Consider the following 15,364-nt stretch of genomic DNA (forward strand, 5'->3'; position numbering starts at 1 on the left):
TTTTTCCCCCACTACGTCGAAAAGTCACGTGAAATTGCACCTTTAGGCCTGAGCTGACCGCCATATTGGCGTCATTTCGAGCACGCTTTATTCCACGAGTGTCCCGACCTGTGTATAAGACCGTGCTCTCGCCACTGCTTGCCGGCACGACGTTCGGCGAGCGAATGAGAGCGCGGCGACCTTCAGGTGGAACGATGGAACGCAAAAACAGCATACGTCACCGCGCCGAGTGAAAAACAACAAAAAAAAACGTTGAGAATTCGTTGGCCTGCCTACGCAATGGAAACTTCCGTACTTAATATTTTATTGTACATTACTTTGTTCCGTGACTGTTGCTACGTTTTGCGTATTATTCCGCGGACTTATTGGTATTGATTAAATTAACGATTAATTCTGTTCACTCGAGAAAATGTATGGGAACAAAAATCGTTGTTACTTAAATTCTAATTACTAAGATTAGAGATTTTACCTCAATAGTTGGTGTATACAAATGTATATTTCTAAATTGCAAATCTTCATTTACTTACTACGAATCTAAAAGAAAAATGAAGCACACCGCGCTTCGAGAAAACCAGTCGGCATCGCGAAAATGAGGCCTCGACTGTTCAATATTAACGACATTCGCGCTGATAACATCTCTTTTTTAGAAAAGGATGATATCAGTGTACGAAGGGTGTACGAATCAGTATAAAACTCACCGGAACTTGCTGCGATTATAAACTTCTGTTCTTCGAAATCGAACTTACACCATTCTCAGGTTCCTCCATTGCTTATTCACTAAAATTTTCTTGGTTCGCTTAAAATAATATACAAATTGTTATGTCGAAAGTTATTACGCGTTTTCGAGCGGCAAACGCTCCCAATTTGGAAAGAAAGCAATGATATGACGCGAGGAACGAAATCGAGATGAGGTCTGATACGGAATTGGCAATATGAATTGTTCCATTACTCGGTTGATCGAGTGAAAATTATTAGACCCGCCCCTATCAGAGGTATTCGCGTACATGAAATCGCGCAAGTCAAGTGATGCGAACCGTCGGGGGCAATTTGTATTGTACGAATATGAAACAGATACTCTGTGGATATCTCGCAATTAACCAAAGATCTTATCAGGATGTCTCTAACAACCCGTTCAATTATTCTTCGACAGAAATAATAATCTACATAACATACGTATGCTCATATTTGTAATTTAATACAAACTAAAGAGAGCGACAAATCTTAAATAAATGTAATGTGTAAGAATTGTATATATATGTATATATATATTTTTTTTTATGTGGTAAAAGAGAGGAAAGAGAAGAGGAACAAGAAAACATATCCACCGTTAATGTACAGGTAAAATAAGTGTCAAAGAAACGCTCTTTGAACTATCGACTGTTTTTCGGATAGCTCAATCTTCTTCCTCTGCCCCGTGATCGTTTAACGATCGTTGGCTGCCCATGTCAGCTATCTATCATCAGTCATTATCATGATTTTTCTGGTGGTAATTTCTCTCTCGTGACCCTCGTCAGTAATTTACACACAACTTAAATTACTGAAATTGCATTTTTAGTGCAAAATCAATTCTACTGACGTTAATTCTACGATCGCACGAAACGTTCGTCAATCGAGTCACCGATAACCAACCGTGGAATTACTCTCTGCGAAGGATACATATACATCGCGCGTCTGGGCCAAGGTTTGTTAGTTCCCCTCGGGATTTACTTAAGCGTACGAACGTGCGAGAAGTGGTAACGAGCGGCACCGTGGCAGACAGAGCACGGGGCGGGGGAGGATATGGGACGGACGGTGATGGAAGGGAAACGTAGAACAACGGTATCTCGCGTACGTTCTATCTTCCTTCATGCCCGCGCGATATCCTCCTCTCTGCACGAGAGATTCTGCAGCGTCTACATTCTCGCCGTCAGTTAAATTGTCCCGACCGAATCGAGCCATGTCCCGCTCGAGTCGAAGCCGAGCTCGACTTCCCATAATTTTGCGATGACAGCACGGAGGCTTCCATGCCAAAAGTTCTGATAATTGTCGATATTGCCCAAACTCTATACATGACCCGCATAATTTCCGAGCTGTGGAATGTCCTTTATCCACGGACGTTCACGCGCGGTCCTTTTATTATTCAAGATTCTACTCTTTGATCTCTTAAGAAAGGAAATGTCAGGAACTGTGTTCTCTGTTACTCTGGGACATTATCCTGCTATTTATTTTATAATCTGAATCTATTTTTAGCTATTAATATGATGGAAAAGTGATGGAATTACATTGAAAAATCAACACGAGGATTTCTCGTACAATTCATGTCTGTGTTCATCCTCGCGCTCGTTTTAAGCTCAGAGTTTTTTTTCAATACAGGTATTTGTAAATGGACATCCAGTAAGTAAGAGGTTCCCTTTTATCTTGCATTGTATTATCCTACACTCCTACAGGATATTGATATTTTAGCCTTGATCAAACTTAAAGAACGTACAATTGAGATTAAACTGGTTATTCGATTTTTTTTACGTCACTCAATTTATAAAAAATAGAAAATGTTGCTTTGATCAATCATTTTATCACATTCGAAATTTTTTCTAAAAAAAGTATACCGTGAATACCGTGAACGTCCGTGGATAAAGGACTGTAACCTCAATTGTTCTATAAATATGAGATAAAAATATTAATATAATATGAAACTATACGAAATGTGAAATGCAATATTTAATAATAACTTTACAAAAAACTATTTCCGACCTAGTTTATCGCTATATTTTCATCCTTACCTCACATATTAATGCCAATTTGAAAAGTATAGTTTTATCAATTAAGACGGCAAACAAGTCAGCTTTTAGAATCTTACACTAAATTAAATATGTTTATGCACATGATTAATGTAATTTATAAAAGTGATTCCGACATTTATGTAGGCCAAAAGCAAAGATTCTGGAACAGAATGTTAAAATATCCAAATACGACTGTTTCATACGAATAGCAGCGTATATAAACAGTTATCATAAATTATAGATTATTACTCATTTAATTGGTACCAATATTAAATGTATGAAAATATCGTATGCTGAAAAATATTACCTTAGATGCGAATTTTGAAGCAACCTATATTAGAAGCTGACAAAACAAGTTAAATTTAGAAAATAAGAGTTATCAGATCTCATGTACATTATCAGTTGGCCTGACAATCCGAATCTCTATATCTTTTTGCATTGATTTTTGGGACAGAATTTATACAATGGAAATAAGAATAACTCCCGTGCTAAAATGCTAAATTTATTATATCACAATAGACTTCATTTCTTCTTATATCTGTATGGGGCTTTATGATATACTATACATAAGGTGAAAGTAGATTGTTTATTGCAGAATGCGCGTCGTGTCACTTAAGACATTTTGTTCACAATAGCTGTATGCAAGGATTGCAACTGACCTGCCCATTTGTCGAGAGCGTTGTAACGTGCAGCACATACAGATTTCTTATCCAATTCGAGAACCTGATTTACCTACAAAGAACACAGAGTTATGTACAATCAGAACGCCTTGGTAGATAGTTCTAGATTATAAGAATATTACCTGATCTATACGACCGTGAATAGTATTGTCCAAAATGCAAGATACCAAGAGACTTTCCACCTCTGAGACGTCAATGTTCAATTCCTTGCTTATGAAAGGAATATAAATTCTAGTATATGGTCTTATCAATTTGATTAGAACCTGAAACAGTTGCGTGTATTAATAAAATATCACAATATTGTATAAATGTGATGTATGAACTTATATTATCTCAAACAGCTTAATGAATTATAAAACAAAAATGTTGACGCCAATATTGAATCAAGAGGTATACCTGTGTACGTATGTTCCGTAGCAAATCTTCAATGTGCTCTCTAATAAAGGGATCGTCCATAATATTGTTCCTATTCTGTTTTAGAATTAATTCGAACTGATTAATATCATTATTCTGATAACTGACAACTAAATTTGTCATTGCTAAAATTTCAGGATCGTTCTTGTATGGTTTCGCCTCTTGTGAATCAAATGGATTAATACCAGATTTCATTAACCTAACAACACAATACAGTCATATATATATATATATAGAATCTTTGCTTTTGGCCTACATAAATGTCGGAATCACTTTTATAAATTACATTAATCATGTGCATAAACATTTTTTATTTAGTGTAAGATTCTAAAAGCTGACTTGTTTGCCGTTTTAATTGATAAAACTATACTTTTCAAATTGGCATTAATAATTGGATACATATAAATATACATGTAATTGTACAAATGTAATGTGCAGTAATCGCAATGAGATAGAGAATACGTAATTGTACTCACATGTTGGCCAAAACTAAGTACTTTAAACATGTTGTACGTCTTGGTGAGCCGGACTCGTCGTAATTTTTGAACGCTTCGAAGAAGTCAGTGTGAGCTCTTTCAAATTCGCCTTCCCTTAAATGCATCTTACCTCCACATTCTGAAATTTAAGTACAAGCACTTTGTCATTTTGCCTCGCCAAGTGCCACGCACATAAAGTTGCGACAGTGTGAAATGCTACAAGTATCGCCGCTTCTGAAAAACGTTCAAGTCATTACCTCTAATGACACCCATAATTAGTGGATGAGGAATAGCGCTTTTAATGTGAAGACTCTGCTCATACAGGGTTTTCAATTTCTTATTGTTCTTTTGTGCTGTATACATCTGTATCTCTAAGGCATAAATTTCCAATAACTGCGTCCCCTTTTTCAAATCGTCTTCTCCATCATCAGTCTAAAAGTACAAGGTAAACGTGTGCACAAATAATATATATTCAATCACATATTGCTTACACATATACCCACTTGATAACAAGTAATATATGTGTACGCATTGTACATAAACAGTCACACTTATGCATGTATACACACCTGACAACTTTGATGAAGTTGTTTCAGTATTTTTGCCAATTTATTAAAATCTGAACGGTCGTAATAGAGTTTACCCAATTTTGTGTTGGTTTTGAACCATAACCTATCGTTCTTTGCATCCTTTAATGCATCTAATGTGGTTTCATAGAAGTCTTGCAATAACTCCATCTTAAAGAACACACTCGTTACTTTTGGAAACGCAGAAATTTAACGCATATATTAGGTGTACAACTTTGCTTCCGCAGTTTTTCGATGGACAGCTGCAGCGGTAAGTGCTGGTCGAAATAGGTAGATAAAAAATGTCATATGTATGTAATCACTTTTTAACAATAAAGCCTGAAATTTTGGGAAAACAGCGGAAGCAAAGTTGTACGCCCAATAGGTATACAACAACGTGCTTACTCGCCGAGCGTACTCACATTCTTTGATGTACTAATATAATCCAATATAGAATTTATTGACTTTTCCGAGTGATTTCTAGTAACTGCACTTTTAATGTACGTTAACAATTGTTTATACCTTGACATCATCTCTTTATAATTGGACTGAAAGGGAGACGTTACATTTAACATTTTATATATACGACCGGAGCCGCAAGTGATTACCGATGCATTTCTACTTTCACGTACCAGTTTAAAATTAATTTTGATCATCTGTTTCAAAGCCTTGAAGCCCCACTCTCCTTTCTCGCCGCCTTCCAGATCCAGCACTTTCTGAAAACTTTGTAAAGCAGCCTTCGGGTCGTCCTCCTTGAGAGCTTTACTATTGTAATATTGATTTTCTAGATCGACGTCCGGTTCAGAGTTGGAGTCCTCGGAATACTCCTGGAACAAATTGGCGATTAAAGAGGCCGCGGGGCCGGGTCTGACGACCGAGAGTGCTTGGTTCGACGCCGCGCGGGCGAGGGGGCGGCTAAACATAACCTAGCACAAGCAGGTCGGAGACGTTGGCGCGGGACGCGCCGGAGGATCGCGCCGGGTGGACGGGCCCGTGCGTCGTGCAGGATCCACCGAGGTGTCCCTCAAACTATTTTTAAATGCCGGACGCGACGCGACGGCTCCAGGGATCCTAACCTCGCCGCGAGCCGGAGGGAAACGTTTGGCGGAACGACGGCCGCGCGGCTCCTCGGGCGAGGAAAACTTACCAGTCCGTAATCCTCCTCCTCCTCGCACATGAAATCGTCCTCGCCGTCCGACATTTCGCGAGCTTCTTCTTGGCTAACGTCTAGCGCAGATATTACGCGGTTCACCCGCCGACAACGACGGTTAGGTACGACGTATTTTGAAATCCGCCTCTCCGCGGCGACTCGCGTAGGCCGCCGTGAAACACCGACACGCCAGCAATGCCGCTCCGCCGCGCCAGTGACGTAGCCCGCGAGCTCTGTGCCTCGTGAAATGAGCGTGTGATGCAAAAACTGGAAATTTGCGCGATAATTATAACGCAATGAGACAAGGATGGAAAGCGATGAGAAACGTTCGAACGGTTCAGCTGCGAGTAGCATGAAGATCTTCCGCCGCCGATTTTTTACAAACAAAGGGATCTTCGTGCCTCCCGCTGATTGGCTGAGACTCGCGCGGCTTTGACTTTATTGATCATGATTTACTTGATATTACGACGATATTTTAAATGCCCCGAGTTAAGTACATAATAAAAGTTGCTCTCCGATTGAAGCGGAAAGCACTATGCGGATTGGATAGATCTAGAAGAATAGCTCTATTTCAGCACAGATCTGAAAGTATAATCCAATGAACGCAAAGCGCTTAGCAAGCGCTAACTTCTGCTGGACACAGGCAATCTCTTTTATTCCCGTGCAGCACAAAACTTGCAGTTACATTGCAATAACATTGCTACAATATTGCAACATTGCTGTAACGTAGCTGCAATGTAACTGCAAGGTTTGTGCTTTATATGTATTTGACTCGAGGCATTTAAAATACCGTCGTAGTATAAAATAAATCATGATCAACAAAGTCAGTTGGCTACCTGGGTTGTAAAGCTCGCACCTTAAAGCCTAATCTACAATGTGCTTTCTGCATCTAGAAACATTCTATTTTATATAAACAAATCGAAACGCTTAAAACATTTGTCGACAATGTACGATTGTACATACAGTATATTATAATTCATTCACTTGCGCAAACTTTTTAAATGTATTTAGTGACTACAAAATAGAATGTTTCTAGATGCAGAGAGCACATTGTAGATTAGACTCACAGCTCTTCGAGCTAGAAACAAGTTGAGGAAGAAACCGCAATACTTATTATAATAATATACATGGAGAAACCCGCTTCTTAAGGCCAATGTCCACGATGCTAGAACTTGGTCCAAGTTCTAGTATCGTGGACATTGGCCTTTATAAATCCGAAGACTTGACACTTGAAATCTACGATACCTTAGCTATAGCGCGTGCGTTCTATTGGAGCTAAATAAGCGATTCTACTCAATAGATTATGTATTACTCAGTTCCCGTTTATGTACGATAATCGCGAATAACGCATTGCTTTTACACACGTACGGTTAAAGTGCATTTCGTTTATAGATCGACGACATTCGTTAACAGCAAAGACAGGTTGATTATCATAATCCTCGTCGTACACCACACCTGGGAGTATCGCGCACAGCCTGGGCCACGGTCAGTCTTGCGGACCTTGCGCGAGGCTTTGCGTGCACTTGCGTGGCGCGTGCAGGTTATGTGTGCGCTCGCGGTGACAAGATGAGCAACGTGGACGAAACGTCAAACGAGCCGATACTGTACGAGCTATTGGAGTACTTCGTTCGCAAGCAGGAGCCGGAATTGATAGTAAGCCCGAAAACCGCGGTTCGAGGACACGCGGGAGATCGTAGGGTTAGAAGACCATCAGGGTCTAGACGTTAATTGCGCTACGTAACTTTTTACAATTGGAAGCAATCCGCAGGAAAAAAAGAGAAACATTACCGCACGGCTGAAACGTCTCGTATTTCAGAAATGCAAGAACGACGCGGCCAACCTGCCAGCCACTGGCACGATAAAGAACGCTCTCAGGTACTTCAACAACTGGTCCTTTCTACCCGAGAGCATCCTGCAGCAAGTCAGTCTCACGCTACCGTGGAAATTTGCCGTCGGCGATCGTGGCCGGGTGCTCGCTATCCTGCAGGAGAACATCATTGAGATACGAAAGGCCAAGGATGAATATTCCTCCATAGTGGGCAAGGCGTCTGGTAAGCAGCACATTAATATTCTCGGCGTCGTTGATATTTTTCTGGTAAATAGCTAATTTGCTTTAATGCACCTCTGCCAGCTCCAAGGGATGCCTTTCCCCAGTGGCGCAAGCTTGCCTGGAGCCCTGACGGGATGATCCTGGTATTGGCGTCCAGTAGCGGCTACACGTCCTTTTACAATGCGCTGGGAAACAATATCTTTAACATAAGTCCGAAAACGATGTCGCAAAGCCCTCATATTCTCGAAGCCGGCGACGCTGTAGCGTCCATGCTGTTCCTTAAGCCGAGGACGACGAGTGAGAGATGGGCCTACGAGTTTATTTTAATTTCGTACGGCGGCCTGCTCAGGTCTTATCATGTTTCTACCAGTGGCTTCAGTGTGAATTACGACTTTTCTTTTGGTAATTTTTACAAGAACGGTATTAACGTCGTGGCCTTCGATGAGAAATGCAGCTTGTTTTACGTTGCTGGAAATATGATAACGCAAAAATTAACGGTAAATATGTATATAATAGGTATATACTTTGATAACTATTACACGCACATGTGATGTATAATTCTGCAAATGTAACGTGTTTCAGTCCACCGCATCTGAATCTGGATTGACTTCGTGGCGACTCTTAAATGATTATCCATACTGCAAGTTGTCGTTTACATTTGAAAGTTCCGTCACCAGCAACTCGCGGTTTTCCATATGGAATTTGATTCCTATCTTTAGCGGCCAATCAGAATCGATTATATTTTCGATAAAAATTTCACCGAGCGGCGAGTTTCTGGTATGCCTGCATACGGACGGTTCAGTCTCGCTGTGGGGTTTGCCGAACTTAATACTACAGAAAAAGTGGAAGTTGGCCGAGCAACCGGAATACAACGTACCTAATCCTCTGGGGCTTACAAAGTCTAAAAAGTTTCCACTAGGCTTCACAGAATTTCATCCAATAGATATCGGTTGGTGGTCTGACCAGGTGAAGAAACATATTTAGCTATTATTTACATATGCGATGTCATAAGTTAAACATCTCTTAAATAATAATATTTCGTAAAATATTTTTAAGGCTATCATAATAGCTCGATATTCAGGTTCCACTTCGGTCTGCTCTACATGGAACTTAAAGAATCTGCTAGGTGTTAGCCCAGAGTTTCTAGCAGGACAACCGCAAGTGTGCGAGCTTGGTTTAGAGAAAGGATTTTTATGTTTAGATTGTGAAACCTTTATTACGAGTAAAAAACGAAGTAGAGAGTCCACCAGTGGTCATTTGTCAGGTTTGTTTATATTTTTGTGCCTTATTAATTTGCAATAACTATACTGATGCAGGAAATTGTTAGCTAATCTGCATGTGTCGTGTATGATATCTTCATTGAGAGTGTGATAATTGTTAAGTGTGTGTGGAAAATAAAAGCAAACTTTTTTTATTTTATATTAAAGAAGCATCGTCTGAAAGTGAAAAGGACGACGATGAGCTGGAGCCTCTTACTATATTAAATTATACCACGAATTTGGTACAAAGCACGCTATATTCAATAACCGATATTGAAAGATTTCAACCGAAGAGAAAAAAGTCGAAGGTGTTGCATCGAACTTACAGAATTTTGGGCTTAAAAAGCACGACTCCAGAAGAGCTGTATTCTAGAAAAATAGACATTGAGGTAAATGCACAAATGGTTCAGTTGAACTTGCGTTTAATTAACTTTTAAATGACTAAGAACTTTTATGGATATCTCAGGAATACGAGGAAGCTTTAGCCTTAGCAAATACATATAATTTGGACACAGACCTTGTGTATCAAACACAGTGGAGAAAGTCAGAATTATCTTTGAGCGCCATTGCAGAACATTTAAGCAAAATCAGCAAAAGATCTTGGGTTTTAAATGAATGCGTTGTACGCGTTCCTGATACTATGGAAGCTGCAAGGGAACTATTAAATTTCGGATTGAGAGGCGCAAATCTAGAAACTTTAATAGCTATCGATATTTGCGACAATGACAAGTTTGTAACTCCCGATACAGATTGGCAAGCGTTAGATGAAATCACTGTAAGTTTGAGACAAGTAAGTAGAACCGTTTATGACGACATATATAAAATAAACATGTATTACAGAAAAAATTGTGTATATAGCATGCAATGTAATGTAATTCAATTTGGAAATCATTGACAGGTGCAGAAAGCCAATGAGATGCTTGAACAAATAGACATACAAAATTTATCCGAGGCTCAGAAAGATTTAGTCAAGTATCGGAGGAAGCTTCTAAATCATTTAGATAAATTGCTTACGTATGAAATTATATTAGAGTCGCCACTCAAGTATAAAAAAGAATTTTACGAGGAGTTTCGAAGATTATCACCTATTGAAAATGCAATTAGGTATTAATGCACTTATACATTTTGTCATTGATTTATGAAATACAGTGTATTTTTATTAGGAGTATATTTTTGTCATATTAATATTTTCTTAATTACAGATTTGCCAAAGATGGAGATTATCGAGCTGTTGAAATTATGTTTACTTATTACGGAGAAAGTTTGTTGCCTCATTGGTTAGCAATTGTCAGCTTCTTTCCAGAAACTCTGAGTACATTGGATTATCAAAAACTGCTACCAGAATGTGATTCCGAAGGTCGACTATTTTTGTTAGATCAACGTGAATTACGACAAAAAGATTGGTCAGAAAAACACGAATTTAATGAAATCATAAATCTCGATTTAGACGATCCATCGGAAATATTGTATGAATTGGAGCCCTCATTGTTAATATATAGGTAAGAATGTTATATTATTGTCTACATTTCCTTGCAGTATTTATATCTAATCGTCGTTTCGCTTTTAGGAATACACAGCTTACGCCAGATTTACTACAAAAATGGTACAAGACACGTGCTTATGAAATTGAAAAGAATAGCTCTTTAGTAGATAATGCATTGCAATTAGTTAAAATTGGAAAGTCTCATAATATTAACGACTTGGAAGATTTGCTATTGGAATTGGAAACTTTAGATGATCTTGTGTACATAGTAGATTTGGAGGATATGTCATTAGATAAATTAGAGAAATTAAGTAATATGGAGAAGATAAAACTTTTAATGAGTACATCAAATGAAGTTACTTTTGCTGAAAATATAAAGAACCTTTTGTTGCCTTTTATTAAACGCAGGCATCAATATTTGGTATGTGCAGCTATATTTTAGATTACTGGAACTATATGTATGTATATATGTATACATATGTTATTTAAAATTTTAGGGTGGAGATCTTCAGAAATGCTTACTAAGCGATTACCTAATTTGTTTAAGCAAAGATGATTTGACATTTCCAGTAAAATTTTTCGAGTATTTAAAACAGTCGCAGGACACTGAGATAATTGAAATGATAGATGATGTCGCTACTTTAGCCTTAGATTGTATATATGCTTGTGATGATCTTGACATGTATGAGAAAGCTAAGGATATCTTAGATTCGATATCGAGCGACGATGGAACAAGCACAATATGCAGTTTATTAGAAGAGTCTGAAGGAGAACTCGACTGCGTTAGGCTTTTAAGTAAATACGGTGTAAAAACAACGTTAAAATTTCTACGAGAAAATAGAAATGATCCTGACGTTGCTAAATCGCTGTTAACCCAAACGGCACGAAGCTTAAGTAAAAGGTAATTGTGTTAAACGTAAATATCAATTTTAAGTGATTTTCATAATAGGCATGAGAGACAATGTATTCATTATTTCAGTGTGCTACCTCCAGATGAAAGGGAATGGGCGCAATTATTAAACGACATGTTAGATATACATGGACTAATCTTTTCGTGTATCGCTGTTGAGACCTGTTTCGAAATATGTGTCTCAGCCCGTTTACTTTCAAGAATTAAGTGTACCATTCGTAATTGTGCGACTTTAATGGAAACCAAGAAAAATGAGAAATCTTTGTTAAAAGTATCCTATGAGAAAGCGATTGATCTTATATTAGAAGCGTCTAAAGAATATTTTAATGGTTCAAGGACACTCACTGATCCACATATGGAATTAGCTAAGTGAGTATCTCGTCAGCGTAATAATGCTCCAATATAATAACTTATTCTGCAACATAACATATATAAATAATTGTTCTAGAACCTGTCTTGATCTTATCGAAGACGACAACGTAAAAATTAAAGAAGAATATGATCTTATTAGATCGCTTCAAATATTGAGTGAATTCAATGTTGATATATTACCTCTTCAAGTTAGATTAACAGTGGATAGATTAACTTTGATCGAGCACTGTTTAAGTAACCATAGAGATGCTTATAAAAATCGACAAAGATTATTAACTTTAGCAACTTATTTACGAATTGAAGGAAATAACAATAGACTTCGTGAAGGAAAGATTTCAGAACTAATAGCTAAAAAGGCACTCGAGGTGAGATATATCCATCTTTTCTACATGTACTTTTTACGACTCAATTTTGAAAGTTCTTTGAAGACAAAAGCATCAGATATGTATATTACGTGATTCTATCTTTTATTCCGCAGACTGAGGATTATAATACATGTGCTATTATATGTTCTCAATTAATAAAGAACAATTATCTTCCTGCCTGGGAAATTTGTTTAAATTTAGGGCGTTGTGATAATTATCGGGATTTAAATGATAGACAAAAGTGTCTATGGTTTGCAATAAATAATGGTCCCAGTGATATATTGGGTAATGCTTTAGAACACGTGCAGTTGCTAGAAATACAAATGCTACATCAGAATTTGAAACTGTGGATGCCCTCGGAAGAATTTAAAAGTGTAAAAGATGAAGAAAGCGATACGAGCGAAGATGATTTTACAGATGCTATGACAACGGTAAAGGAAATTTGCTTTAATGAACAACACTAATAATAATACTGTTCTTATGTATAATGTGAAAAGTGAAACATTATTGTATAATTTACAGCCGCAGATAGAGGTGAAAGAGTTTGTTCCAAAAATGTTGGAAACTTCAACGGGAATTGTAAAAAGTTCAGCTAATCTCATGAAAGAATCTACATTCAGCTTGATAAGAAATATTAGTAATACTAAATTTTGGAAATCTAGACTGAATCTTAATTTTAAAAACGATTTAGAAACTAGTGTACAACATGAATTTGAGATTGAACAAAAGGAGGAAGATGCCAATCTTCAATCTTTTCCGTGCTATTATGAATCCTTACATAAACTATGCAGAATAAGCGTTAATGGGACAAGATACAATAAGTATTCTATGACAGACATAGAAAATACAAAATTAAAATGTTGCCGAGCGCTTTTGAGAATATCCATGTTGAGTGAATCCTCTTGCTATGGGCTAGAAATAAGTGACATTAATCATTGTAAGTGTCGCATATTATTCAAAGTATTTGACAAAAATTTAATCGTAAACGAATTACATTTATGGTGGGAATTAAAAAAATTTGTATATTAATTTCAGTGCTTCTAGAATGTGCAAAGCACACCATGCCAGACGATTGGTTACTCGGTATGGCGTATCTATTGAGTTTAAACAGAAATCGTATTTTGGATGCTCAGGCAGTCTTTACGGATTTGCCGCAAATTGAATTATACGTACAAACTGCGCTTTATTACTATTCATTAGAACTGTACAAGAAATTGTACACTGATTTTGAAAAGTTATATTTGTACAATCCATTAGACTTAATGAAAGTCATGATGGTTGCAGCACAAAAGTCTGAAGAGTGTGATATTGTCAAAGCGTTGCAATATTGGCAAAGTTACCTACTCGGTGGAGCACAAATTGCTAGTATAAAACAAGTGGACTTTAAAGATATAAGTGCGTTAGAATTGGGACAACGCGGTGCTCGTGCACATCCTACAGAGACTGTGGAAACTCTGAAATCCACAAATGAAGAGCAAGAATCTGTAGAATATTTCGATGTTAATAATCCAGCGTCAAATTCTAAGGCAGATGAAGATCTAAAAGTGGCTATCTCAGACGATATTGATGTAGAATGGACAGATGATTGGGGTGATTTTTCCGATGATAGCATAGAAGCAAATAGTGATAAGGATAAAATTAGATACAAAGTATCGCAAGAAGAAATTTCTCCTCTTGCTCACACCGTCGAATGTACGACAGAGGAAGAGCGATTTAAATTATTTCAAAAACGGTTTAATCAAATCAATAATTTCGAGCAATATCAGGAAGTAAAGACAATAGTATCGCAGTGGCCAAAATTTAATATGCCGGATCATATCACCATAGATAATCATCCAGTTTTAAAAATGATGAAAGCGATAATTTCGCTTGTAGAAACGAATACGGTTGAGCTTGAAAAAAGGCTATTACAAGAGCACGAAGAACTCGTTGGATTATTAACATCTGAGGAGGTGCAGTAATGAATTACATTATTTTCTTTTCTTTATGGGCAATTAAATATAATATTTATCGAATTGCTTTCAGATCCTCAAGGAGTTTTTGGAGCTCGAGCGAGATCACATTACCTTTTTACAAAGCGTTTATATAAGATTATGTTCTCAGAACGTGTCGATGCATGAAGAAGCAGTAAACCTAATTAAAAACCAACAGGTTAGTGTTGTCCGTCTATTCGCGTGTGGACAGTTAAATTAATGTATATAACATTTATAATTCCATTTTTCCAGGCTGTCGTGCTACCGCCATTAGTACTGGAGAAACTTTTCCTAAATGATTTAACAGCATTGTTCAGACCAGACCACGTTGTATACAAACAGATAATCGAACATGTCTTCGTAAACGAAGCCTTAACTGGCATCGAAGAAAATGCAAAAATACTCATACACGAGTTAAAAAGACAGAAATACATACTTGAAGCTATGCAGATTATAAAGTTAATGGAGAAAATACCGCCGGCCTTATGCACATTCGATACTTGTTTTCAGTTATTAATGCAGGAATGAATTTATCTTACGATATAAAAAATAAGGCTGTGATGCACGTTAAAACTAAAGGGGAAGTTAGAACTCACGGGAAAGGTATTTATTATAAGTGATCTTGTTTTATATGAAAATTTTTAAGACGTGCACGCGGTACGGAATTAAAAATTGCTTCAGTTGCCAGTTGAGTGTGTTTCGTCGAAAAGTATAAAAAGGACTGAGACAACTTTAAATCCTCCTCCCGCAACAAAGTTTTCCGTTACCATATTTTGAAGGGTTTATATCTCTTTTGTACATAAGGGGGCAAGATTTATTTGTAAATATAAATAGAAAGTACTCGTAAGAAGTAAGAATAAATTTGATGAGGAAACTCAGACACCGTCTACCAAGCGTACATCTTTAT

At 37.5% G+C, this 15,364-nt stretch overlaps 2 protein-coding genes across 5 annotated transcripts; one reads left to right on the top strand and one right to left on the bottom strand.

Moving 5' to 3' along the window:
• Positions 1-3,240: 3,240 nt before the first annotated feature.
• Positions 3,241-6,245, bottom strand: LOC105568362 (COP9 signalosome complex subunit 2). The gene is made up of 9 exons (XM_012023989.1): positions 6,043-6,245; positions 5,528-5,722; positions 5,318-5,443; positions 4,899-5,066; positions 4,587-4,761; positions 4,330-4,468; positions 3,836-4,052; positions 3,562-3,702; positions 3,241-3,491 (listed from the first exon to the last, which is right to left on the bottom strand). The coding sequence occupies exons 1-9, from the start codon at positions 6,094-6,096 to the stop codon at positions 3,372-3,374; spliced, it is 1,335 nt and encodes a 444-aa protein (XP_011879379.1). The 5' UTR covers positions 6,097-6,245; the 3' UTR covers positions 3,241-3,371.
• Positions 6,246-7,218: 973 nt separating this feature from the next.
• LOC105568361 (neuroblastoma-amplified sequence-like) lies at positions 7,219-15,337 on the top strand. Of its 4 annotated transcripts, none has more exons than XM_012023987.1 (19): positions 7,219-7,372; positions 7,438-7,698; positions 7,862-8,096; positions 8,177-8,592; positions 8,678-9,061; positions 9,152-9,359; positions 9,523-9,743; positions 9,821-10,144; positions 10,253-10,458; positions 10,557-10,853; positions 10,922-11,258; positions 11,335-11,738; positions 11,817-12,116; positions 12,196-12,484; positions 12,598-12,915; positions 13,007-13,421; positions 13,520-14,436; positions 14,510-14,635; positions 14,710-15,337. In XM_012023987.1, exons 2-19 carry the CDS (start codon positions 7,612-7,614, stop codon positions 14,983-14,985), a joined length of 5,760 nt encoding a protein of 1,919 aa, XP_011879377.1. In that variant the 5' UTR covers positions 7,219-7,372; positions 7,438-7,611; the 3' UTR covers positions 14,986-15,337. The 4 variants fall into 4 exon arrangements, with proteins under 4 accessions (XP_011879377.1, XP_011879376.1, XP_011879375.1 ...); XM_012023986.1 differs by having other exon boundaries at positions 7,219-7,350; XM_012023985.1 differs by having other exon boundaries at positions 7,219-7,698.
• Positions 15,338-15,364: the final 27 nt, after the last annotated feature.

This window comes from Vollenhovia emeryi, unplaced genomic scaffold (genome assembly GCF_000949405.1).
Source record: "Vollenhovia emeryi isolate VEMERY1.0 unplaced genomic scaffold, V.emery_V1.0 DF939130.1, whole genome shotgun sequence".
Classification (NCBI taxonomy): domain Eukaryota; kingdom Metazoa; phylum Arthropoda; class Insecta; order Hymenoptera; family Formicidae; genus Vollenhovia; species Vollenhovia emeryi.